The sequence below is a fragment of the Balaenoptera ricei genome, chromosome 1 (assembly GCF_028023285.1).
Source record: "Balaenoptera ricei isolate mBalRic1 chromosome 1, mBalRic1.hap2, whole genome shotgun sequence".
Lineage (NCBI taxonomy): Eukaryota > Metazoa > Chordata > Mammalia > Artiodactyla > Balaenopteridae > Balaenoptera > Balaenoptera ricei.
This window is the reverse complement of record NC_082639.1, coordinates 104,364,947-104,391,569: the sequence shown is the minus strand read 5'-3', so window position 1 is coordinate 104,391,569 and position 26,623 is coordinate 104,364,947. Positions and strand designations below refer to the sequence as shown.

The 26,623-nt window shown below is 37.9% G+C and overlaps 1 protein-coding gene across 1 annotated transcript in view; it reads left to right on the top strand.

Annotated features, from left to right (window-relative positions):
• The window catches only part of SPAG17 (sperm associated antigen 17), a 220,660-nt gene that overhangs the window by 166,798 nt on the left and 27,239 nt on the right, over positions 1-26,623 (top strand). The window contains exons 32-42 of the mRNA XM_059928865.1: positions 4,424-4,612; positions 6,263-6,408; positions 6,513-6,643; positions 8,434-8,561; positions 16,891-17,073; positions 18,036-18,149; positions 18,672-18,717; positions 20,667-20,766; positions 20,985-21,032; positions 23,952-24,051; positions 24,772-24,874. Of these exons, the coding sequence (XP_059784848.1) occupies positions 4,424-4,612; positions 6,263-6,408; positions 6,513-6,643; positions 8,434-8,561; positions 16,891-17,073; positions 18,036-18,149; positions 18,672-18,717; positions 20,667-20,766; positions 20,985-21,032; positions 23,952-24,051; positions 24,772-24,874 (1,288 nt within the window). The remainder of the gene's footprint in view (positions 1-4,423; positions 4,613-6,262; positions 6,409-6,512; positions 6,644-8,433; positions 8,562-16,890; positions 17,074-18,035; positions 18,150-18,671; positions 18,718-20,666; positions 20,767-20,984; positions 21,033-23,951; positions 24,052-24,771; positions 24,875-26,623) is intronic.

The window sequence follows — 26,623 nt, the reverse complement described above, 5'->3', positions numbered from 1 at the left end:
GAATAAAGATGCAGACGTAGAGAATGGACTTGAGGATACGGGGTGGGGGAAGGGTAAGCTGGGACAAAGTGATAGAGTGGTATTTACATATATACACTACCAAATGTAAAATAGCTAGTGGAAAGCAGCCACATAGCACAGGGAGATCAGTTCAGTGTTTTGTGGCCACCTAGAGGGGTGGGATAGGGAGGGTGGGAGGGAGATGCAAGAGGGAGAGGATATGGGGATATATGTATACATATAGCTGATTCACTTTGTGATACAGCAGCAACTAACACAACAATGTAAAGCCATCATACCCCAATCAAGATGTTAAAAAAAAAAGAAATAGAAAACAAATAGAAATTTGGAAGATTCAAATCTGACCTAATCAGTAATTACATTAAATATAAATGGATTAAACAACCCAATCAAAATATAGATATTGGAAGAATGGATTACAAAGCATGATGCAGCTGTATGCTGTCAACAAGAGATACACTTTATGGTCGAAGACACAAATAGGTTGAAAGTAAAAGGATAAAAAAGATATACCTGCAATAAGTAATTGAAAGGGAATTTGAGTGGCTATACAAATATCAGACAAAATAGACTTTACAACAAAACATTACCAGAAACAAAGAGGGTATGTTATAATAATAAACAGATTACTCCATCAAGAAGACGGCAACTACAAACATATTATACACTAACAACAGAGCCCAAAACACATGCATATTTCCAGAGTTGTGCACTATACAAATTAAAATGTCCAGTTAAATAGTAAAAATTGGCATATTTAAAAGGAGAAATAGACAATTCAACAATAATATTTGGAGACATTAGTACCTCACTTTCAGTAATGGATAAAAGAATAGATAAGATCAAGAGAATAAAAGACTTAATCAGCAGAATAAACCATGCAGACCTCCTAGACAAGTATAGAACACTCCACTCAGTAATAGAATACATTATGCTCAAGTGTAAATGGAACATTCTCCAGGAAAGACCATGTGTTACACCACAAAACAAGTCTCAATAGATTAAAAAGGATTGAAATCATACAAAATATGTTCTCCTACCACAGCGGAATGAAATAACACACAATGGAATCAATAACAAAAGGAAGTTTGGGAAATGCACAAATATGTGAAAAATAACACAAAGAATAAATCACAAGGAAATTTAAAAATACTTTGAGATGACTAAAAATGACTAAAAATAAAATTAACATACCAAAACTTAATTGAAGTAGCAAAAGCTATATATATATATATATATATATAGCTTTAAATGTCTATATATATACACATATATATATATCTTTAAATGTCTCTCTGTCTCTCTCTATATATATGTATATATATATATGTAGCTTTAAATGTCAAAATGCCCATATTAAAAATGAAGATCTTGAATCAATAACCTAACTTTCCACCCTAAGAAACTAGAAAAAAGAAGGCAAACTAAACCCAAAGGAAGCATATGGAAGTAAATAGTAAAGATTAGAGTAGAAATAAATGAAAAAATAGAAAACAATAGAGAAAAATCAGCAAAACCAGAAGTTGGTTCTCTGATAAATCTTTAGCTGGACTTACAGGGAGAGACAGACAGACAAACAGAAAGAGAAAGAAGGGGTGGGGAGAGAGAAGACTCAAATTACTAAAATCAGAAATGAAAGAGAAGACATTACTACCAACCTTACAGAAATAAAAAAGATTATAAAGAAATACTGTGAACAATTATACATCAACAAATTAGATAACCTAGATAAAATGGATAGATTTCTGGAAAGGCACAAACTACCTAACCTAACTCGAGAAAAGATAAAATATCAGAATAGACCTAAAACAAGTAAAGAGATTGAATTAATAATTTTAAAACTTGGCAGACAGCAAAGCCCAGGCCCAGATGGCTTCATTGGTAAATTATACCAAACATCTATGGAAGAATTAACACTGAACAATCTTTCACAAACTCTTCCAAAATATAGAAGAGACAGACAGTAATAAGTGTTAGTGGGGATGTGAAGAAATGTAAAACCCTCATTAATTGCTAATGAGAATGTATAATGGTGCAGTCACTTTGGAAAACAGTTTGGCAGTTCTGCCAAAAATTAAAAATAGAGTTCTTATACGACCCAGCAGTTCTACTCCTGGGTAGATATCCAAGGGAAATTAAACATATATCCACACAAAACTTATACACAGATGTTGATTACAGCATTTTTAATAATAACAAGACTGTGAAAACAACTCAAATGTCCATCAACTCATGAATAAACAAAATTTGATATATCCATACAATGGAATATTATTCATCCATAAAGCAGAATGAAGTTCTTTTTAGATTTTATTGATTTTAATTCAATTTTTATTTTATATTTTAATTTTTATTTTCTATTAGAGTATAGTTGATTTAAAATATTGTGTTAGTTTCAGGTGTACAGCAAAGTGAATACATATACATATATTCTTTCTTTCTCAGATTCTTTTCCCATATAGGTTATTACAGAATATTGAGTAGAGTTCCCTGTGCTATACAGTAGGTCCTTGTTTATTATCTGTTTTATATATATTAGTGTGTATATATTAATCCCAAACTCCTAATTTATCCCTCCTCCAACCTTTCCCCTTTGATAACCATAAGTTTGTTTTCAAAGTCTGTGAATCTGTTTCTGTTTTGTTAATAAGTTCATTTGTATCTTCTTTTTAGATTCCACATATAAATGATATTTGTCTTTCTCTGTCTGACTTACTTTACTTAGTATAAGAATCTCCAAGTCCATGCATGTTGCTGCAAATGGCGTTATTTCATTCTTTTTTATGGCTGAGTAATATTCCATTGTATATATGTACCACATCTTCTTTATCCATTCCTCTGTTGGTAGACATTTAGGTTGTTTCTATGTCTTGGCTATTGTAAATAGTGCTGCAGTGAATATTGGGGTGCATGTATCTTTTTGAAGTATAGTTTCCTCCAGATATATGCCCAGGAATGGGATTGCTGGATCATATGGTAGTTCTGTTTTTAGCTTTTTAAGGAACCTCCATACTGTTCTCCATAGTGGTTGTACCAATTTACATTCCCACCAACAGTGTAGGAGGGTCCCCTTTTCTCCACACCATCTCCAGCATTTATTGTTTATAGACTTTTGGCGATGGCCATTCTGACCTGTGTGAAGTGATACCTCATTGTAGTTTTGATCTGTCTGCCACAAGCCAACCCCTTCCGACGGCCCTCGCTGCACAGGCTGGGACGCCTCTCCCCGCTCTGCCCCCACCGTGGAAAGTTAAGTTTGAAGAGGGGCGAAGAGAGAAACACGGACATGAAGAGGAAGATCCATCTGGAGCTGAGGAACTGAACCCCGGCAGCTGTTCGAGAACTTGTCCGGGACAATTTCAAATCAAATGATGGGAAAATTGAGGGCTTAATGGCTGAATTTGTGAACTTAGAGTTCCTCAGTTTAATAAATGTAGGCTTGATTTCAGTTTCAAATCTCCGCAAACTACCTAAATTGAAAAAGCTTGAGCTCAGTGACAATAGAATCTATGGAGATCTGGATATGTTAGCAGAAAAACTTCCAAATCTCACACATCTAAACTCAGGTGAAAATAAACAGAATGAAGTATTGATACACACTACAACATAGATGAATCTTGAAAACATTATGCTAAGTAAAAGAAGCCAGACAGAAGAGGCCACATATCACATGCTTCCATTTTTATGAAATGTCTGAAATAGTCAAATCCATAGAGACAGCAGATCAGTGGTTGTCAGGGGCAGGAGTGATGCAGAGTGACTGCTAATGGAATCAGGGTTTCTTTGGGGGGTGATGAAAATGTTCTGGAATTAGTGATAATGTTTGCACAAGTTTTTGAATATACAAAATCCACTGAATATACACTTTAAAATAGTGAATTTATGCCATGTGAATTATATCTCAAAAAAAGAGTCTATCTGAACCAGAAGTCATTATACAAAAGCTATTACTTAAGGACTGTGTCAGCCACCATAGGAATAACGATAAATAAAAGCTTCTAAAAGCATTTGTCCCATAGCTTTTACCCTCTTGGAGATGCTTCTTGCCGAAGAACATAAAAGGATTCCAATTGTTTTGAATAGTGCCAAGTGTGTTTACTTAAGTTAAAATATGTTTTTAATATTTTATATTAAACATCTGAAATAAGGCACAAAGCAATTACTTGGAAGAAATATTAAAGTGAGTAGATAAAATATGAGACACAGGAGCAATTATATCCTAATCAGTTTGACTCCTTATTAAGTGGTCCTTCCCAAAACTTAAGTCTTCTCTTGTTTTCTTCCTGGAAACACAGTTTGTGTCTGGGTTCTATGGATAATTTTTCTCCTTAAATGATTTTATAAATCCCTCAAATCAAACAAGAAATTTTTAATAATATCTCTCTTCCTGTTACCCTTCCAGGTGTTACCTCCAAACACAGGCTGTCTTCATATTGATAGGGACTGTTCAGCTATATATTGCCATGAATCAAGCAGTGATATATACCATCCTTTTCAAAAACGTGAGCAGCTGAGAGCTAGCAGGTACATCATGAAGCACACATCAGAGGTTATCTGTGAGGTCATGGATCCCGAAGGAAACACCTTTCAGGTAAAGTGCATCATTATTATGGAGAGAGAGGCTATGGCTTTGCTTTTGAGATATTTCACACAAGAGAGCTCCCCTATAGCATTTTATCTTAGCTGCCTTGGGATTAGTTATCCACTGACTGCCAATATTTTGGACAGCAGCAATGAATGTCAGTATCTTCAATTCTCAAGTGTACTTCATTAGCAGATGGCAAGTCCAACAATGAGGATGGTTGAAATGCTAAAGCCAAATAAGTAATTAGAACAAAAGGGAAAAAAGTTACTAACCATCTAAAAATAATGCCAACAAAGAGGAGTGATATAAATGCTCTGTATCTGGGCTCAAGTGAGAGAAAATACATGGGGCAGCAGGCAAGTCTGCTTAACTAGGCAGAGAATCCAAAGTGAGAACTATCAGTTAGTGTGAGGGTTCCAGTAGGGCTGAGGATGGGGTGTTGGGAAGCCTGGAGAGGTGCTTAGCTATTCAGTGGTAGAGCTCCATCTTCTGTTTCTCTGTCCTTCCTCTTATCTCTAAGCCAGGCATTGGCAAACCATGGCCACTTGTTTATATGGGCCCATGAGCTAAAAATGCAGAGTGACTGCATTTTACATTTTTAAATGGTTGGAGGAAATCAAAAGGAGAAGAATATTTCATGACACATAAAAATTATAAGAAATTCAAATTTCAGTGCCACTATAAAGTTTTACTGCAACATAGCCACGCTCATTTGTTTACATATTATCTCTGGCTGCTTTTGCATATAATGGCAGAGTCGAGTAGTTGCAACAGAAACTCTACAGCCAACAAACCCTAAAATATTTACTATCTGGCCCTTGACAAAAAGATGTTTGCCAGCCCCTTCTCTAGGCACTTTTTTTTTCACTCCTCACCCAGCGGTGGAATTTCATGTGTTGGCTGGCGGGTGGTGAAGTTACTTTTTAGATTTGGAACCGTACCACAGAGTCCCCAACTTTGTTTGGGATTCAGACAAGCCCTGATCCAACTTAGTTTTTCTGTGCGAAGTCAGTGAGACTTCACAGCATGAGTTCAGGCTGCTAAGAGATTTCAATGTGCAATAAATTGAAATTGAAACCTAAAGGCCAAACCCTCTAAGTTGAAACATGCAAGCCAAACATTATTCTAGACATTGATGCTCTTCTTGGGCATTCCCTTCAGTGGCCTTTCAGCCGGACCACACCATATCTAGACAGTAGTAATGGCTAGAACAGTTCTTATAGTGAGACTCAATCTGTCTCCCTATATATCCATGAGTCCTAATTCTGTGCTTAGAATCCATACTGCCACTCTTAATATTTCAAGACAACCGTCACATAAATAGCCTTCCCTCCATGTTTAAATTCCCAGTTCCCTGAACTTATCCTCAGAAGATAAGTGAGTCCCCTGCCATCCTAGTCACCTTCCTCTGAATGTATTCAGGTTTGTCTTCCTGTTTGTTTTCACAGTCTAGGTGTGGTTTGTAAGTGGAGATGTGCTACTAGGTTTTCACTTTTATTAATGCAATCTATCCTTAGTGCACAATTCCTTACAAAGAAATATCCCTGATTTTCTGAGTATCCAAAAGATCACCTGCTTTCTCAAATGGGATTAAAAGAAATGTAAGTTTATGGCATTTTTCTTTTCTTTTAGTTGCTTATATACTATGTCCCTTAGGTCATGGCTGATGGTAGTGCATCAACTATCCTACCTGAAAACAATTTGGAAGATGATTTAAATGCAAAAGCTGAAGGCTATGACACGTTATCATCCACTCACCTTCATAAGAATCATCTGCAAATCTATGGTGAACATGTCCCCAGGTAATACGATAAAAATAACATCATGACTTTTATTTTCAGTTCCAAGTTCAAGGAGCATCTTGGCTGAATACGTCAAGGGATTAGATTTTTATTTCTTCAAACAGGTTTTTTGTTGTCTATGCTGATGGATCAGGAGTGGAACTTCTTCGGGACAGTGACATAGAAGAATACCTCTCCTTGGCATACGGAGAATCAACTACCGTCGTTCTTCAAGAGCCAGTACAGGAACAGCCAGGTAGAGAATCCAGACTGGAACTCGCTGTGTCCCTTTCCCAGCTCTCATCCTCCTTATCCAATCTACCCCGGTGTCATCTCTACTTTTTTCCCTTTGCTCGCTTTTCAACTCTACTTTTCACCTGGCCATGTCAACCTATTTATACAGGGATTTATGTTTGTACCACACTTTATCTAAGCATCAACCTATATAAATTGTGTATGGTCCCCCTCCTACCTATAAGCAGATTTGTATCTGCATTTATATCTGTTAGGTATGTTTAGTTATGTACCTAGGTTCCTATTTATGTGTTTGTTTCATCTTGGTAGGGAAAAACAAAAGTGAGTTATCTTTCATAAGTTCACTTTTTATCATTTTGAATGTGTTGCCTTGGTGAATTTAGTACAACGAGAGGAGAAAGTACATTTCACATGTCAGTTAGAAAATCAACCTGAAATATAGGATAAGTTACATATTATATTCATTGGGCATTTACATGTTTTCATCAATTTGAAAGAAATTAGTGTGTGATTAAAGGTTAGAGACATATATTGCACTAAGTAAGAGCCACTGTATATGTAACGTGTATTTAAACACAGGAAGAAAAAAAACTTTCATGTTATCTGTGTACCAAAGCAATGTGCTATATCTAGGTTTATGTGTGTGTTTCCTTTTTATCTTTTCTCTGGTTGGTGGGATGTATTTTGTGCTCATTTATGAATATGCCTGCATCTATGTACAATTGTATCTTTGAATGGATCAATGTACATTGTGTGATGTTATAAATTTGCTCTTTCTGTGTGAATATGGGGAGTGGGGAGTTCTGACTGGTTGTGCAGTCTGTGTGTGGAACTGTAAGAGAATAGGAATTCATCTCAAATTGCTTTGTTAGTTGTTTAACTAGCGTCTACGTGAAAAACCACCATGTGCCAAACACTGGCTGGGTGTTAGGAATACAATGGTGAGCTAAGACAACAATGGACCCTGCTTTCACAGAGCTTAGACTTTAATGAGAGAGATAGGCATTAAATGTATAGTCACACAAATAACTGTATCATTATAAATTAGGATAAGATCTATGAAGTAAAGGAATATGATTCTGTGAGAACATCTAACAGAGGAGCCTGACATAGTCTAGAAGGCTTCCCTGAAAACACTGGAGCCAAGAGCTACTGGATAAGTAGGCATTAATTAAAATAGGAGGAGGAGCTTTCTTGGAAGAGAGAATACAAAGCAGGAAGCTTAAAGCTTTGGAGAGTAGGGGAAAAAAGGCTAAAGTAGCCAAAGTACAGAAGGGAAAATAGCGCAAGTTGAGTCAGGGGTGAGAAAACGTTAAGGCCTCTGTTTTATCCCATAAGCAATGGGAACTCAAAGAAGATTTTACATCATGGGCTAGCATAATCAGTCACCCTGACTGCAGAGGGAGGTTCATTCAGAGTAGGTGTGGGCAGAAAAGTTAGTTGTCGTTGTAGTCCAAAACAGGATGGCTCTGAGGGGAATAGTCTAAGGTAGGGTCACTGGAGGGGAAAGAGATAGATGAACTCAAGAAATGTTTAGTGGTAGAACTGACAGGACTTGGATGTGGTTTCCGAAGGACAGTGAAGTGTCCATTAATACTTTCAGGCGATCTAAATCCAGCTTTTTTAGGTGTTACCATGACTGAGACTCTCCTTTCTTGTTAGACTGTAAGGTCCTTAAGCATGGTCATTGTGTCTGGCTTCTCAAAAGTTTTCGATTTGGTGAATACCTATTGAATTTCTCAGAATATTTCTGAAAAAGAAATGATCCTCTGATAACTCTTTGTGAACCAGGTGCCCTGAGCATCACTGTGCTTCGCCCTTTCCATGAAGCTTCACCATGGCTAATGAAGAAAGAATTAGATACAATTGTTCCTCCTAATCTCCAGTCAAGGACATGGGAGACATTTCCCTCGTTTGAGGTATAAATTTTTCTGCTATAAAGTAACTATATTTGCATATCCATCTATCTATGGACCAGAGTTCAGCTCTTCTCCTGTATATTCATAAATTTTCCTTCTTTTGTAAATTGTTAATGGGCTCAAGGAGTTTTATATTTGTAGATTTTAGAGAAATACACCTGACTAGTTTATCTCAGTTTTATTTCTTTTAGCCTACATGGCAGGCTTGAACGTCTTCCTATAGTATGAAAATATTCAGTTTGAGTAACCCATTACTGATATTTTGCAATACAGAAAGCTTCCCTCTCCCAATATTTATTTGTTAGTTTTAACACACAATCTTAGGTCTTTCACTTTCCCTTTAGTCTTAATTTATTAATGCACAAACTGAGTATTTAAGAATAATGTGAAATATTAAATACAGGGACTTGCAACTGCAGTGTTAAAAAGTAAGCATTGTAATTGTGGCAGCTTAGAGAAAGGCCCACCTAAGGTTTTTAAAGAGTGAAAGAAAATATCTTCAGCAAGAATCATAAAGTCCTGCATCTTGCCAGATTTGCCATTTCATTTTTTTTACAAATTTATTGGCATATAATTGCTTTACAATGTTGTGTTAGTTTCTGCTGTATAACAAAGTGAATCAGCTATACATATACATATATCCCCATATCCCCTCCCTCTTGAGCCTCCCTCCCACCCTCCCTATCCCACCCCTCTAGGTGGTCACAAAGCACCAAGCTGATCTCCTATGGTATGCAGCTGCTTCCCACTAGCTATCTATTTTACATTTGGTAGTGTATGTATGTCAACACTACTCTCTCACTTCGTCCCAGCTTCCCCTCTCCCAACCCTGACCCGTGTCCTCAAGTCCATTCTCTATGTCTGCATCTTTATTCCTGTCCTGCCCCTAGGTTCATCAGAACCATTTTTCTTTTTTTAGATTCCATATATATGTGTTAGCATACGGTATTTTTTTTTTCTCTTTCTGACTTACTTCACTCTGTATGACAGACTCTAGGTCCATCCATCTCGCTACAAATAACTTAATTTTGTTTCTTTTTATAGCTGAGTAATATTCCATTGTATATATATGCCACATCTTCTTTATCCATTCATCTGTCGATGGACACTTAGGTTGCTTCCAAGTCCTGGCTATTGTAAATAGAGCTGCAGTGAACATTGTGGTACATGACTCTTTTTGAATCATGGTTTTCTCAGCGTGTATGCCCTGTAGTGGGATTGCTGGGTTGTATGGGAGTTCTATTTTTAGTTTTTAAAGGAACCTACATGCTGTTCTCCATAGTAGCTGTATCAATTTACATTCCCACCAACAGTGCAAGAGGGTTCCCTTTTCTCCACACCCTCTCCAGCACTTATTGTTTGTAGATATTTTGATAATGGCCATTCTGACTGGTGTGAGGAGATACCTTATTGTGGTTTTGATTTGCATTTCTCTAATGATTAGTGATGTCGAGCATCCTTTCATATGTTTGTTGGCAATCTGTATATCTTCTTTGGAGAAATGTCTATTTAGGTCTTCCGCCCACTTTTGGACAGGGTTGTTAGTTTTTTTGATATTGAGCTGCATGAGCTGCTTGTATATTTTGGAGATTAATCCTTTGTCAGTTGCTTCGTTTGCAAATATTTTCTCCCATTCTGAGGGTTGTCTTTTCATCTTGTTTATGGTTTCCTTTGCTGTGCAAAAGCTTTTAAGTTTCATTAGGTCCCATTTGTTTATTTTTGTTTTTATTTCCATTACTCTAGGAGTTGGATCAAAAAGGATCTTGCTGTGATTTATGTCATAAAGCATTCTGCCTATGTTTTCCTCTAAGAGTTTTATAGAGTCTGGCCTTACATTTAGGTCTTTAATCCATTTTGAGTTTATTTTTGTGTATGGTGTTAGGGAGTTTTCTAATTTCATTCTTTTACATGTAGCTGTCCAGTTTTCCCAGCACCACTTATTGAAGAGGATGTCTTTTCTCTGTTGTATATTCTTGCCTCGTTTTTCATAGATTAGTTGACCATATGTGCATGGGTTTATCTCTAGGCTTTCTATCCTGTTCCATGGATCTATATTTCTGTTTTTGTGCCCGTACTATACTGTCCTGGTTACTGTAGTTTGTAGTACAGTCCGAAATCAGGAAGCCTGATTTCTCCAGCTCTGTTTTTCTTTCTCAAGATTGCTTTGGCTATTCAGGGTCTTTTGTGTTTCCATGCAAATTGTAAAATTTTTTGCTCTAGTTCTGTGAAAAATACCATTGGTAGTTTGATAGTGATTGCACTGAATCTGTAGATTGCTTTGGGTAGTATAGTCATTTTCACAATGTTGATTCTTCCAATCCAAGAACATAGTATATCTCCCCATCTGTTTGTATCGTCTTTGATTTCTTTCTTCAGTGTCTTATGGTTTTCTGCATACAGGTCTTTTGTCTCCTTACGTAGGTTTATTCCTAGGTATTTTATCCATTTTATTACAATGGTAAATGGGAGTGTTTCCATAATTTCTCTTTCAGATTTTTTGTTGCTAGTGTATAGGAATGCAAGAGATTTCTGTGCATTAATTTGTATCCTGCTACTTTACCAAATTCATTGATTAGCTCTAGTAGTTTTCTGTTAGCATCTTTAGAATTCTCTATGTATAGTATCATGTCATCTGCAAATAGTGACAATTTTACTTCTTTTCTGATTTGGATTCCTTTTATTTCTTTTTCTTCTCTGATTGCTGTGGCTAAAACTTCCAAAACTATGTTGAATAATAGTGATAAAAGTGGACACCAATGTCTTGTTCCTGATATTAGAGGAAATGGTTTCAGTTTTTCACCATTGAGAATGATGTTGGCTGTGGGCTTGTCATATATGGCCTTTATTATGTTTAGGTAAGTTCCCACTATGCCTACTTTCTGGAGGGTTTTTATCATAAATGAGTGTTGAATTTTGTCAAAAGCCTTTTCTGCATCTATTGAGACTATCAGGTGGTTTTTATCCTTCAATTTGTTAATATGCTTGCTGTATCACATTGATGGATTTGCATATATTGAGGAATCCTTGCATTCCTGGGATAAACCCCACTTGATCATCGTGTATGATCCTTTTAATGTGCTGCTGGATTCTGTTGCCTAGTATTTTGTTGAGGATTTTTGCATCTATGTTCATCAGTGATATTGGCCTGTAGTTTTCTTTTTTTGTGACATCTTTGTCTGGTTTTGGTATCAGGGTGATGGTAGCCTCGTAGAATGAGTTGGGGAGTGTTCCTCCCTCTGCTATATTTTGGAAGAGTTTGAGAAGGATAGGTGTTAGCTCTTCTCTAAATGTTTGATAAAATTCACCTGTGAAACCATCTGGTCTTGGGCTTTTGTTTGTTGGAAGATTTTTAATCACAGTTTCAATTTCATTACTTGTGATTGGTCTGTTCATATTTTCTATTTCTTCCTGGGTCAGTCTTGGAAGGTTGTACTTTTTTCTCAGCATTTGTCCATTTCTTAAAGATTGTCCATTTTATTGGCATATAGTTGCTTGTAGTAATCTCTCATGATCCTTTGTATTTCTGCAGTGTCAGTTGTTACTTCTTTTACATTTCTAATTCCGTTGATTTGAGTCTTCTCCCTGTTTTGCTTGATGAGTCTGGCTAATGATTTATTAATTTTGTTTATCTTCTCAAAGAACCAGCTTTTAGTTTTATTGATCTTTGCTATTGTTTTCTTCATTTCTTTTCATTTATTTCTTATCTGATCTTTATGATTTCTTTCCTTCTGCTAACTTTGGGGTTTTCTGTTCTTCTTTCTCCAATTGATTTAAGTGTAAGGTTAGGTTGTTTATTTGAGATTTTTCTTGTTTCTTGAGGTAAGATTGTATTGCTATAAACTTCCCTCTTAGAACTGCTTTTGCTGCATCCCATAGATTTTTGGTCATCGTGTTTTCATTGTCATTTGTTTCTAGGTTTTTTTGATATCCTCTTTGATGTTTTCAGTGATCTCTTGGTTGTTTAGTAGCATATTGTTTAGCCTCCATGTGTTTGTACCTTTACAGTTTTTTTTCCTGTAATTGATATCTAGTCTCATAGCATTGTGGTCAGAAAAGATACTTGATAAGATTTCAATTTTCTTAAATTTACCAAGGCTTGATTTGTGACCCAAGATATGATCTCTCCTGGAGAATGGTCCATGTGCACTTGAGAAGAAAGTGTATTCTGTTGGTTTTGGATGGAATGTCCTATAAATATCAATTAAGTCCATCTGGTCTAATGTGTCATTTAAAGCTTGTGTTTCCTTATTTATTTTCATTTTGGATGATCTGTCCATTGGTTAAAGTGGGGTGTTAAAGTCCCCTACTATGATTGTGTCACTGTCGATTTCCCTTTTTATGGCTGTTAGCATTTGCCTTATGTATTGAGGTGCTCCTATGTTGGGTGCATAAATTTTTACAATTGTCATATCTTCTTGGATTGATCCCTCGATCATTATGTAGTGTCCCTTGTCTCTTGTAACAGTCTTTATTTTAAAGTCTATTTTGTCTGATATGAGAATTGCTACTCCACCTTTCTTTTGATTTTCATTTGCATGGAACACCTTTTTCCACCCCCTCCCTTTCAGTCTGTATATTTCCTCAGATCTGAAGGGGTCTCTTGTAGGCAGCATATATACGGGTCTTGTTTTTGTATCCATTCAGCCAGTCTGTGTCTTTTGGTTGAAGCATTTAATCCATTTGCATTTAAGGTAATTATGGATATGTATGTTCCTATTACCATTTTCTTAATTGTTTGGGGTTTGTTTTTGTCAGTCTTTTCCTTCTCTTGTTTTTCCTGCCTAGAGAAGTTCCTTTAGCATCTGTTGTAAAGCTGGTTTGGTGATGCTGAATTCTCTTAGCTCTTGCTTGTCTGTAAAGGTTTTAATTTCTCTGTCAAATCTGAATGAGACCCTTGCTGGGTAGGGTAATCTTGGTTGTAGGTTTTTCCCTTTCATCACTTTAATATGTCCTGCCACTCCCTTCTGGTTTGCAGACTTTTTGCTGAAAGATCAGCTGTTAACCTTATGGGGATTCCCTTATATGTTATTTGTTGCTTTTCCCTTGCTGCTTTTAATATTTTTTCTTTATATTTAGTTTTTGATAGTTTGATTATGTGTCTTGGCATGTTTATCCTTGGATTTATCCAGTATGGGAGTCTCTGTGCTTCCTGCACTTGATTGACTGTTTTCTTTCCCATATTAGGGAAGTTTTCAACTATAATCTCTTCAAATATTTTCTCAGTCCTTTTCTTTTTCTCTTCTTCTTCTGGGACCCCTATAATTCGAATGTTGGTGCATTTAATGTTGTCCCAGAGGTCTCTGAGGCTGTCCGCAATTCCTTTCTTTCTTTTTTCTTTATTCTGCTAGGTGGCAGTTATTTCCACTATTCTATCTTCCAGGTCACTTATCCGTTCTTCTGCCTAACTTATTCTGCTATTGATTCCTTCTAGTGTATTTTTAATTTCACTTATTGTGTTGTTCATCATTGTTTGTTTGCTCTTTAGTTCTTCTAGGTCATTGTTAAACATTTCTTGTATATTTTCCATTGTAATTCTGAGATTTTGGATCATTTTTACTATCATTACTCTGAATTCTTTTTCAGGTAGACTGCCTATTTTCTCTTCATTTGTTTGGTCTGGTGGGTTTTTACCTTGCTCCTTTTCTGCTGCATACTTCTCTGTCTTCTCATTTTGTTTAACTTACTGTGTTTGGGGCCTCCTTTTCTCAGGCTGCAGGTTCCTAGTTCCTTTATTTCTGGTGTCTGCCCCCATTGGGTGAGGTTGGTTCAGTGGGTTGTGTAGGCTTCCTGGTGCGGGGGACCATTGCCTGTGTTCTGGTGGTTGGGGCTGGAGCTTGTCCCTCTGGTGGGCAGCGCTGCATCCAGTGGTGTGTTTTGGAGTGTCTGTGAACTTAGTATGACTTTAAGCAGCCTCTCTGCTAATGGATGGGGTTGTGTTCCTGTATTGCTAGTTGTTTGACATGGGGCATCCAGCACTGGAGCTTGCTGGCTGTTGGGTGCAGCTGGGTCTTGGTGTTGAGATGGATATCTTTGGGAGAGCTCTCACCAATTAATATTACATGGGACTGGGAGGTCTCTGGTGATCCAACATCCTGGACTCAGCTCTCTCTCCTCAGAGGCTCAGACCCGACACCCAGCTGGAGCACCAAGACCCTGACAGCCGCATGGCATGGAAGAAAATGAAGAGAGAAAAAAAAAAAACAACAAGAGCAAACAGAATGCCAAAAGAAATGGTAACAACAAAACTAAACAGACAAAATCACACAAAGAAACATACACACACACACTTGCAAAAAGAAAAATAAATACGAACAGAGAGAACCCCAAGACAAATGGTAAAAGCAAAACTAAGCAGACAAAATCACACAAAGAAACACACACACACTCAGAAAGAGAAACAAAGAAATAAGAGATGAACTAAACCAATAAACAAACCCACAAATGAAAACAAACACTAAAAACTAAACTAAGATAAACATAAAACCAAAAACAAATCAAACGCAGAAAGCAAACCCAAGTCCACAGTTTCCCCCAAAGTCCACTGCCCCAATTTTGGGAGCACTCGTTGTCTATTCAGGTATTCCACAGTTGCAGGGTTTACCAAGTCGATTGCAGGGATTTAATCTGCTGCTCTTGAGGCTGCACAGAGAGCTTTCCCTTTCTCTTCTTTGTTCGCACAGCTCCTGGGGTTCAGCTTTGGTTTTGGCCCCACCTCTGCATGTAGGCTGCCCTCAGGCATCTGTTCCCTGGCCAGAGAGTAGGCGGTTAAAGCAGCGGCTAATTAGGGCTCTCTTGCTCACTCAGGCCGGGGAGAGCAAGGGGTACAGTAGTCACAATTGAGATGCTGGGAGTGCTTGTAGCAGCAGAGGCTGGCATGATGTTGCAAGAGCCTGAGGCATGCCATGTACTGTCCTGGGGAAGTTGGCCCTGGCATGCTGCACAGGCTCCCGGCAGGGTGTGGGTAGTGACCTGTGCTTGCACACAGGACCCTGTATTTCAGTTTGGTGCCTATAATCAACATGGTGAATGAAGATGATCTGAATTCTTGTCTTGGCTCTATCAATTATTAATGTGGGATTTGAGAAAAGTCACACTGCATGTCTAACTCCTTATCTGAAAAATGAAAAGACCACACCAAATGGTTTACTAACACTATCTCCAAGTTGAAAATACTGCACTGTGAGAAATAATATACCACACCTGAGATTAATGAAGGAAGTTCATTCTCTTCCTCCACAGCTCCTATAGCTATGACCTTCTATGCCCAGTGGAGTGGCCACCCAGGCAAGCCTCTGAGTAGCTATCACTGACCAGGCATTTGGCACTGAAGAACAATTTATTTTATTTTATTTTATTTTTTTCATAAATGCTGGAGAGTGAGTGGAGAAAAGGGAACCCAGCCCTCCTGGCCTGTTGGTGGGAATGTAAATTGATACAGCCACTATGGAGAGCAGTATGGAGGTTCCTTAAAAAACTAAAAAAAGAACTACCATATGACCCAGCAATCCCACTACTGGGCATATACCCTGAGAAAACCATAATTCAAGAAGATACATGTACCACAGTGTTCATTGAAGCACTATTTTCAATAGCCAGGACATGGAAGCAACCTAAATGTCCATCAACAGGTGAATGGATAAAGAGATGTGGCACATATATACAATGGAATATTACTCAGCTATAAAAAGGAACGAAATTGAAGAGCAATTTAAAATGAAACACATCAAAGCACACCACTCCTGAAAATCAATTACAAGGAGAACATAGAGATGTGAGTCTGCTCAAGGCACATGTTTCTGCCCAAGAGATCCTGGGAAGATTCTAGTGGCATGCTTAATCTAGAAAGAGCTCAAAGACCTGCCAGATCTATGGGATGATTTCTCTCTCAAAGGATCTCTCCAGGTCAAAATGAACATGGAACCAAAAAGTTAAAGATTGTTAATTCCAAGTGTCTTAGGCTCCCTGTGGATTTTAAGGAATAGTTGCATGCATTTGGCATAAACGATGCTGCTGCTGCATCACCATGGCAACAGCATGGCTTAGCATTCCCCTAAATGCTATCCAGTGGGACATCAGGCAACAGGATTTTTAAATATCCTTATTCTTAGTAACATATTTAAAGAGGAAAACTTGCCCAGTTCTGTTCCCAATTTCCCTTATATTTGCAAACCTTTTTGAGAGCAGGGATCCATTTTTTCACTGTGGTATTCCCTAACGAGTGGTTCCTAGCATGCAGTGTCTACATAATATGTACTCGGTGGAAAAAAAAATTCTAATGGTAAAATAGTCTCATTTGTTTGGTGGTTGTTTTGCTTTATTTCGTTAACAGAAAAAAACTCCAGGACCTCCATTTGGCACTCAGATTTGGAAGGGCCTCGACGTTGGGTCCAAACAGTTAGTGAGCGCCCCAGCCCCTATACGGAAGAGCCCCAGTGTGCTACAGATACGCCAGTTCATCCAGCACGAGGTCATAAAGAATGAGGTGAAATTGAAACTGCAGATTTCCCTGAAGGTAATGGAATTCAGGTAACCTGACCCAAAAGAATCAGGAACAGAGCAATCATTCTTCTTGGTTTCCTGAGGAACATGAAATTATGTAATTCTGCCAATATTTATCTAATGAAACACGTAAATGTCAATCTTCTAGAGGGTAAGAGGTTGAAAGGCAGAAAATGCTTAATGGTTCCCATAAGGTATAGGAAGTATTGAGGCCCCAAAGACATTGAGAAGATAAGTAACTTTTATTTGTGATTGCAATATCATCCTCCTCCTCTCTCACTATATGGAAAACTGATCTAGTAACCTCTGGAGAAAGGTAGAACTGCATATTAACCTGATACTTGTCCGAGGAAGAAAAGGATTGTTGGTTTTTGGAAATAGTCTAAGAATTTGTACATATATAGTTAACTGTATAAGCATATCTATAACTTCTCACTGTCAAGTGTGTCAGCTCTCTCAGAACAGGTATCATATGTGTTTTGTTTATGGTTATATACCCAATACCTGGCATTACAGCAGGGGACCGTTATTTGTGAAAACAGATCAAATATTTATGCAAAAGGTAAAGTATATTTCTCTTGGAAGCAAAGGCATGAACTGAGTAACTTACATTCATAGATCTCATCATAAAGGCTATACCTGGAAAGGACTCTAGAAATCATCTAAGCCAACTCTGTCCATTTTATTGATGAGGACACTGAAGCACTGAATGAGAAGTTGGGCCTCTCTGAGGTCCTCAGACAATTATAATGTCCTGTGGCTCTTAAAGCTTTGCTTTTGGACTTTTCAGGTCTTTGTTTATTAATGTATTAATGAAAAGCCTTTCCAGATTGCTTGACCAGTAACTGGTTGTTGAGCCTTGTGAACTTACATATTCTTAACTTTTTGTAATATTTCAAGCTGATGTTGACTATTCTGTGTCTCTCTCTACCATATTTCTGCATTTTATTGATTTCTTTTATTCTACTGATTTAGGATTATATAAACCATATTCTAAAGAAAGAAGATGAGCTACAGGAAATGACAGTTAAAGATTCCAGAACTGAGGAGGAGAGAGCCAATGCTGCAGATCTCCTCAAGCTAGTTATGGTGAGAAAGAAATGGTTTTACTATTGTTTCAATATTAAATGCTTCGAGACAAAATATTGTAAATAATAGCTGTTTCTGCCACTTCTATGAAGCATTTTCTCCCTCCTTATAATTTCTTATTTCTGTGGAACTCTGATCCCTTATATATATCGAATTTTCCAAAAGCTTTTTAGGCTCTTCCTTAAATCATAACTAATTCTGAAGGCTCTTAAGTAAAAGTTTTTATAGTCTTCAGAGAAACTGACATTCATTGAAATGTCTTATGAATTAATGAATGAAATAGGAAGAAGGAAGAAAAATCAATTTCTACACTTAAAATGATTTCCATTTTTAGAAATTTGCTAAGTGAAAGAAATTACTAAAAAAAATCAAGTCACTTTTTGTATTGGCATTAAAAAACTAATTCATTTTATGGTAAGTTCCATAAAAGATCAATTTGATCACATAAGGAATCCTTCTAAACAAAGTAAATTTTGTATGTAATATAATCATCATCATTAAGGAATTCTGTCTTCATTTCAGTCTTTCCCTAAAATGGAGGAAACTACAAAAAGTTGTGTTACTGAAGGTAATTATATTTAATATTTTTCTGCAAAATAGTTACAGATTGCAAAGGAACAATCTTGAATACACTCCTCAGTTATTCTCTCATCTGATAGCAAAGTACCGTGTACATATTTCTGTTGTCATATTGGCCATGTTGTATTGTAATGATTTATTTATATATTTTTTTCTTGCCTAAATTGTGAGATCCTTCAAACCATGATTGCCTCTAATTTATCTTTAACTATCACATTTCGAATGAAAAAAGTTGACATTTGGCTTTTAAGTTAGCCTCAACTTGCATTTAGAACATAGCAAACATACAGGAAGGAAACAGTCAACCAACCAACACTCTACTCCCAATACACACACACACACACACACACACACACACACACACAGAACTTTGGAGCAACTACACAGGTATCACCAAAACCTTGCACTGTTTTGCACTATATGTGGCCCAAGCAGTCTACTCTTGGAAAGCTTATTTATTTGGGGATATATACAGCCCCAGCAAACTTGGTTATATGGTTCCATAGTTCACAGAAGACAAGCAGTGGAGAATTTCTGTGGTTTGGGGTTTTCTTTTCTATTTTGGTCATATGACAAAAGTCAGAAACTGGCAGCCACGGGCTCCATTCAGCCCACATATGTGTTTGTGTGTCCCCCACAGTGTTGTCTTGCACAGTTGCTTTAGTTGTTTCTGTATCTGAATTTTCCTTATCTTGAAATGTCCCATTACCACACAGTGACATGTAGCTGAAGATGATTAGCAGCTGCCCCTTTAGAACTGCCATGAACAAAAGAATCCATCACAGCCACCGGTGTCTCCTGTCCTTACACTCTGTTGTCACTCTTTTTCCTGGGTGGCCTCTTATGTTAGGGTTGCCAGATTTAGCACATAAAAATACAGAAGGTCAAGTTAAATTTGAATTTCAGACAAACAACAATTTTTTTTTGTTATAAGTATGTCCCAAAATAACATGGAGCATACTTATACTAAAGATTTTTTGTTGTTTATCTGAAATTCAAATTTAACTAGATGCCCTATACTTTATCTGGTGACCCTACATTGTAGCATTTGAATTTTTAACCTCTGGTGTGAGGGAACAATCACTGTAAGGTAAATGCACAGGCTGCCTAATAGTGAAGGACAAATCAAACGTATTTTTCAAACAAACAGATGCAGGAATCAAACAGAGTCTTGCATGTTTACAGCTGCCCCTGACACATTAATAGTGGTGATCCTAAGTCACTGCTCCCCAAATTACTTCCTAAAACACTAGTCTATGAGACAGCTCCAGAAAATAAAAGTGAGTTCTATGCTAAAATAAGTTTGCATAATGCTGCATATTGCCTTATTTTCTTAGACAGCCACAAGGTACATGAACTAATTAAGGGTCCAGAAAAGCTCTACAGTAATGAAACATATTTAACCTTGTAAAAATCAGTGTTTCCCAAACTCATAGAACCATGGAACATGGAACCTTCTTTCTTTTTTAATCTCCTGTTAAACATCCCGCCAAGACCATGTTCTCTGGAATAACCTCTGAGAACCACTGCCCGAATTATCAAATAACTGTTGTATTATATTCATATTCTTAGATTTAGATCTTTAGATATTTTTTTAGAAAAACAATTTCAATAAAGTGTTTAATTTTTTTGAGCTTTGGTGCTTCAGATGTGAAGAAATTCAGTTAGGTAGAACACTGATGCCCCCAGTGATGTGGGACAAATGAGGTGTCACTTACATTTTACATTTTGACTATAAGATGTGTGTTCTCTAAGAGGGTATTTCATAGAGATACCTGGTTTCCTGTTATATTATAGCTTGGTCATGGAAATTCTAGTAATCACTTGATAGACTCAATATAGGCTCTTAGAAAACATCTCAAATGAGTAATTGGGTACTGATTGTGTGTTGGGCTGTCAAGAAGTGAGGATAAAAGTTAAATGCATCTGTTTTTAAAGTTGCAGCCCACCTAGCCGATTTATTCAAGCAGTCTTTGGCTAATACTACAGAATGTCCACCAGAAACCTCTGAGACAGATTTCTCTGAAAAGAAATGGAGGTAAGCTGATCCAATAATGTGTTCCAATCAGTATTAAGGAAATGATGAGGAAATGGAGAGGTGCGGGTGTCATACAGTGGGTGACTACATCAAGGAATTAGCCTTTCATCTTCCATGCTGTTAACAATTTATCATACAGGGGTGGATCTTCTTTTATCATCTGTAAGCTGAGAACATTGCCCTTTTTCATCATATTTTTCTCCTTTCCTTTTACACAGGCACAAAGAAACAACAAAGCACTGGAAAGAAAAGTTAGCTCAAAAGAGGTAATTCTACCCCGAACTATACATAAAATAAGCATGTGAAAGACCCAGTTTGGTGGAGTCATAGAATTTTAGAATGGGGTGGGTTGCAAAGTCCTACCACCCAGGCTCCCCGATGTTCTTTAAATTCTACTACATTTCTGCCCAGCAGTCATTCATCTTTTGGGCAGTGACGTTATTATCTTTTGAGGAAGCCCATTTGACCATTAGGTAGATCCTCTCTCTCTCATAAGCACGGAAGCTCTCAGGTATTCTCTGTGCTTTGGTAATTCTAATATACTAATAAATATTCTAGAACTTAATGCAGAGCATAGTTGTAAACATGCAAGGATTCTTATAATGCACACGAGGAATGTGCTCTAAGCATTATGTGCTCTGGTTTCCTTTCAATCCTAGCTGAGGATTCCAACCCCAGCCCTCTTGCCCTAAAGAAAGGAAGCCAGATATATTTATTGAGTGTATAGTAGTACATATGGTACCACTGTACACATTTGCATGGCTCCTCTCCAGAATGAATCCCAGGATGAATATGCTTCTTAATAAAAACGTCTGGGCTACCTTGTGGAATGTGTTGGAGAAGTGGTGAGATAAGACCTTAGGTCTCATGGGCCACCCCTCTATACAAGATCAAACTAGAAGTATATACTGTCCTATAGAATATCCCTGAAAAGATATCCAAGAGCCTGGTGACAGTGAGTGCCTGTGGAGAAGGAGACTGAGAGGTTAGGCGATAGTGCAAGATGGACTTCCTTTTCATTATGTACTCTTTTCTACTTTTTGAATTATGTACATTTGCATGTGTTATCCATTCACATTTAAAAAATTTTTTGAAACATTAACAATTTCGAATTTTAACCCATAGGTAGGAATGGCAAGCCAACAAAAGTTTTTGAAGAAGAAAGTGAAATACATAATTAGACATGTGTCCTAGAAAGAGAAGGTCTGGCAACATGGAAAATGCACAAGGGAGGAGGGTTAAGGAAGGAGAAAGTTTCAAGGACATGGAAGGTAGTCAACAAATGTCAGATGCCATGGAAGAATCAGAAAGGAGAATGAAAAGAGGAATTTGTGCTTAACGGTTGGAAGGTTTATTGATTTCTTTTGTGAGAACAATTTTAAGAGAGTGATAGGCAGTAGCCAGACTGCCATAGATTGATGAATGAATCCAGTGACGCAGTAGAGATATTTTAATGAGAAATTCAAGTTGTTTAAATAAGACGATTTTCATTCAGCCAGTATTTCCAGAGAGACCATCTAGTATAAGAGAAAGAGCACTGGTCTTAGAGCCAGCAGACCTAGAATCAGCTCCAATTTGATTATTTGCAGACTGTATGATTCCAGCTGGTTGTTTTACTTCAGTAAAATTTAATTCAGGAATTCGGTTTGCTTATCTATAAAATGAGGATGATTAGACCACCGAGTATCTAAGATCTCTGTCAGTTCACTAACAGCTGACTTGCATAAGGACTTCTCAAGATCACGGGCTTTGGTGCAGGCAACCTGGATTTTAATTCAGACTTTACCTCTTACTAGTTACTTCTCTATGCCTTGAATTTTTTTTTTTTTTTTTTTTTTTTTTTTTAATTTTTATTTATTTATTTATTTTTAATTTATGGCTATGTTGGGTCTTCGTTTCTGTGCGAGGGCTTTCTCTAGTTGTGGCAAGTGGGAGCCACTCTTCATCGCTGTGCGTGGGCCTCTCACTATCGCGGCCTCTCTTGTTGCGGAGCACAGGCTCCAGACACGCAGGCTCAGTAATTGTGGCTCACGGGCCCAGCTGCTCCGCGGCATGTGGGATCCTCCCAGACCAGGGCTCGAACTCGTGTCCCCTGCATTAGCAGGCAGATTCCCAACCACTGCGCCACCAGGGAAGCCCTGCCTTGAATTTTTGACGAATAAAATGGGGATAATAATAGTAACTCATAGAGTTACTGTAAGATTAAATGTAAAGTACTTTGCAAAGTTTCCCTGGCATGCAATAAGCACTTAAAAATGAAAGTTATTTCAGATAGGGTTAGGTTTGGCTGCATTTAACGGACAACCCCCAAATCAGTGCTTTACAAGAAAGAAGTTTATTTTTCCTAATGTAAAAGAAGTCAGAAGTGGGCAGTCCATGGCAGGCAGTGCCACATCATCATCAGGAACTAAGATTCCTTCCTTTTTTCTGTTCCATCATTCTTAGCACATGATTTCCATCCTCAAGTTTGCTTCATAGTTGCAAAATGACTGCTGCAGCTACAGCCATTTCATTCATATTTTAAGAAGTAGGAAAAGAGATGAAGCAAGGACAAAGGGAAAGCCCTCCAGCTGAGTTAGCCCTCTTTAAAAGCTTTCTGAAGTCTTACCCAGTGACTTCAGTTTACATCCTACTGGCTATCTGTATATAGAGGGAAGGCTGGGAAGTGTAGTTTTTAGCTGGACTATTGCCTCCCCAGTACATTTTCTAATATGAAAAGTCAGCTAGCAAGATTATGATTGTTTTTATTTTACTTTGTGATCATTAATTGCATTATTCATAAGCCATTCACTCCCCAGGTTTTAGTGTTACCACTGCTACTGAAATTTTGGAAATCAGTAGAATCTAGCTGTCAATTACACCTCAGAGAAATGGAAAGACATGCAAAAAGGTCATCCATGTGGTTTGTAGCCTTCTGAGATCAACTGTAAAACCAGACTACCAGCTGGTATCATTATTTCCTATCTTACATGAAAGTCTAATTTCTGAGGTCAGAAATGTGACTTATTCTAGAAGAAGCAGAAAATGAACTGAAACAAGTTGACAAAAAAATGCCTGAGTTAATTCTTATCAGTTTTGTTAGTGATCCCCATTTTCTGTGGGATTTAGAGAGGAAACAAAAGAAAATAACATTTTTTGTTAATGTTCTGTGTCTTCTTTTACATCGTTATGGAAATATCCACCAGGAAGGAAATTGAAAAAACACAAAACTATCTAAAGGAAATTAGGAACAAAGCAATATCGCCCTACTGCAAATCTGAACTAAGCAAGTTATATCAGTCTCAGGTAATTGAATGTAATTAACAAAAATTGAATGAGTCTTCATAAAAGTTGATACAATGCCTATGCTTTTAATGTAACCTATCTATCCTGATGTTGTTTCTTTCCTGCTTCAAGCATTAACCCAATTGACTAACCCATACTCTTCAAATCATGTCCTCACCAGCATGTGAGAGGGAAATTCTTTGCCAGTGTATTCCTACAGCTCTACCTCCCTGCCTTGCATTATCACTATTAATTACGTTCTCCCATCTATTTTAAGCTCTTTTTTGGGTTGAATTCTCTCTACTGATGATTGTCCACTGATAAATCCCATTTTGAAGTTTTTATTCTATTAAAGTGTCCTCACCCATCAGCTGGTGAGGCAACACTGAGAGACTGTGAGTTCTTGGAAGCCCATGGAAGGAGAGCATGGCTCTCCTCTCCTATGAAACCTTGAAACTCTCAAGCAAAGGGAGGATTTTCATGTGTTCAGAACTCCTTGTGCTTCTATGAAAATTCCAGATGTTATTATTAACCAGAGGCTGCCTGACAAGAAATTATGACTAATTAACAAAATCCAAAATTGAGTTAATCAGTTTCTTGAACAACTTGTAGTTTGCAAACTTTCTTTTCAGGGCCTTAAAAAATATGCTTTTATCACTGCTTACCAACTTAGTATGCTTGTAGCACTTGCCTTTCGGCCATGTGTAAGTCTAAAATAAATCTTTGATTTTTTCCTTTAAGTTTAATTATCTGGACACCCTTTCCAAAAACTTGCCTTCTTTTACCAAGAAAGACGAGGATGCAAGCAAAACAGCTGTTCAAAATACATCCAATCTTCCTCCAGGTAATATGTTCATGTAGCTTTTATTCCTGTTAATGTAGAACATAACTAGTTCCTACCACTTTTTGTCTCAGTAACAGCTAATGACATAACACAGTGTGACCTATATATTATAGATTTGGCTGAGTTGTATGAGGAAACTAAAATGTAAATAAAATTTAGTTTTCATCCTGTATGCTTAAAATTTACCTAAAAGCATTAAGAAGACCTGACTAATTTAAAAATCAAGGGAGTAATGAAAGGTTGTTGGAGAACAGGACATTTACATGGTCTCCAAGTATCACCTCATGTATTTCACGCTAATTATGAGGAGGAGAATATGCCTTTACAATGGAGGGAGATGGCATTTTCCACCTTAACCAAGTGATCAAACTTCTACCAGGTGTGAGACAACCTAGCATTAGATGTTTTCTCATATAATGCACTCTGAATATTGTTCCTAGAACCTGTGTAGAATTCTCACCAAAAATCCTTAACCTGAATTTAATCAAAAGGAAACAATCAGACAAACCAGAATGTAGACATTTAATAAGACAACTGACCCGGACTCTTCAAAAAAGTCAATGTCATTGGCCCCATGACTCCACTCCCGTTTCTCATGCTTCAGCAAGGCCCGCGCTTTTCACGCATCACTTTTCACTCAGGGAGCGCTTACCTCATGAAGAACCTCAGGGTAAAGGCACGGCCACCAAAGCAAGAGTGAGAGCAACTTGATGCCGGGGAGGAGACACTAAAGAGGCCGCAGCCGCAGGAGGCTGGAGTCCTGGCCGCCATCGGCCTTCCCCGAGGGCTTCGACAGGGACCCTCAGGCCTCGCATCTGCTGAGCGCCGCCCACCTCACGGACACCATCCTGCCTCACTGACCCAGTCGCCCTGTTGCCAGAATGAGCTGATGTCTGAAAATTGCTCAGCAGAACCAGGCACAGCACGGGCCTATTCTCTTGTGGTTTCACTTGCCAGTGACCACTATCTTGATAATTCCGTATGGCTGACAGGGTCTTGGTGCTCTGGCCAAGTGTCAGGCCTGAGCCTCAGAGGTGAGAGAGCTGAGTTCAGGACACTGGACCACCAGAGACCTCCTGGTCCCACATAATATCAATTGGCGAGACCTCTCCCAGAGATCTCCGTCTCAATGCTAAGACACAGCTCCACTCAAAGACCAGCAAGCTCCAGTGCTGGACACCCCATGCCAAACAACTAGCAAGACAGGAACACAACCCCACCCATTAGCAGAGAGGCTGCCTAAAATCATACTAAGTTCACAGACACCCCAAAACACACCACAGGACTCGGTCCTGCCCACCAGAAAGACAAGATCCAGCCTCATCCACCAGAACACAGGGACCAGTCCCCTCCACCAGGAAGCCTAAACAACCCACTGAACCAACCTTACCAACTGGGGGCAGACACGAAAAACAACAGGAACTATGAACCTGCAGCCTGCTAAAAGGAGACCCCAAACCCAGTAAGTTAAGCAAAATGAGAAGACTCAGAAGTATGCAGCATATGAAGGAGAAAGGTAAAAACCCACCAGACCAAACAAATGAAGATGAAATAGGCAGTCTACCTGAAAAAGAATTCAGAATAATGATAGTAGAGATGATCCAAAATCTTGGAAATAGAATGGAGAAAATACAAGAAATGTTTAACAAGGACCTAGAAGAACTAAAGAACAAAGAAACAATGATGAACAACACAATAAATGAAATTAAAAATTCTCTAGAAGGAATCAACAGCAGAATAAGTGAGGCA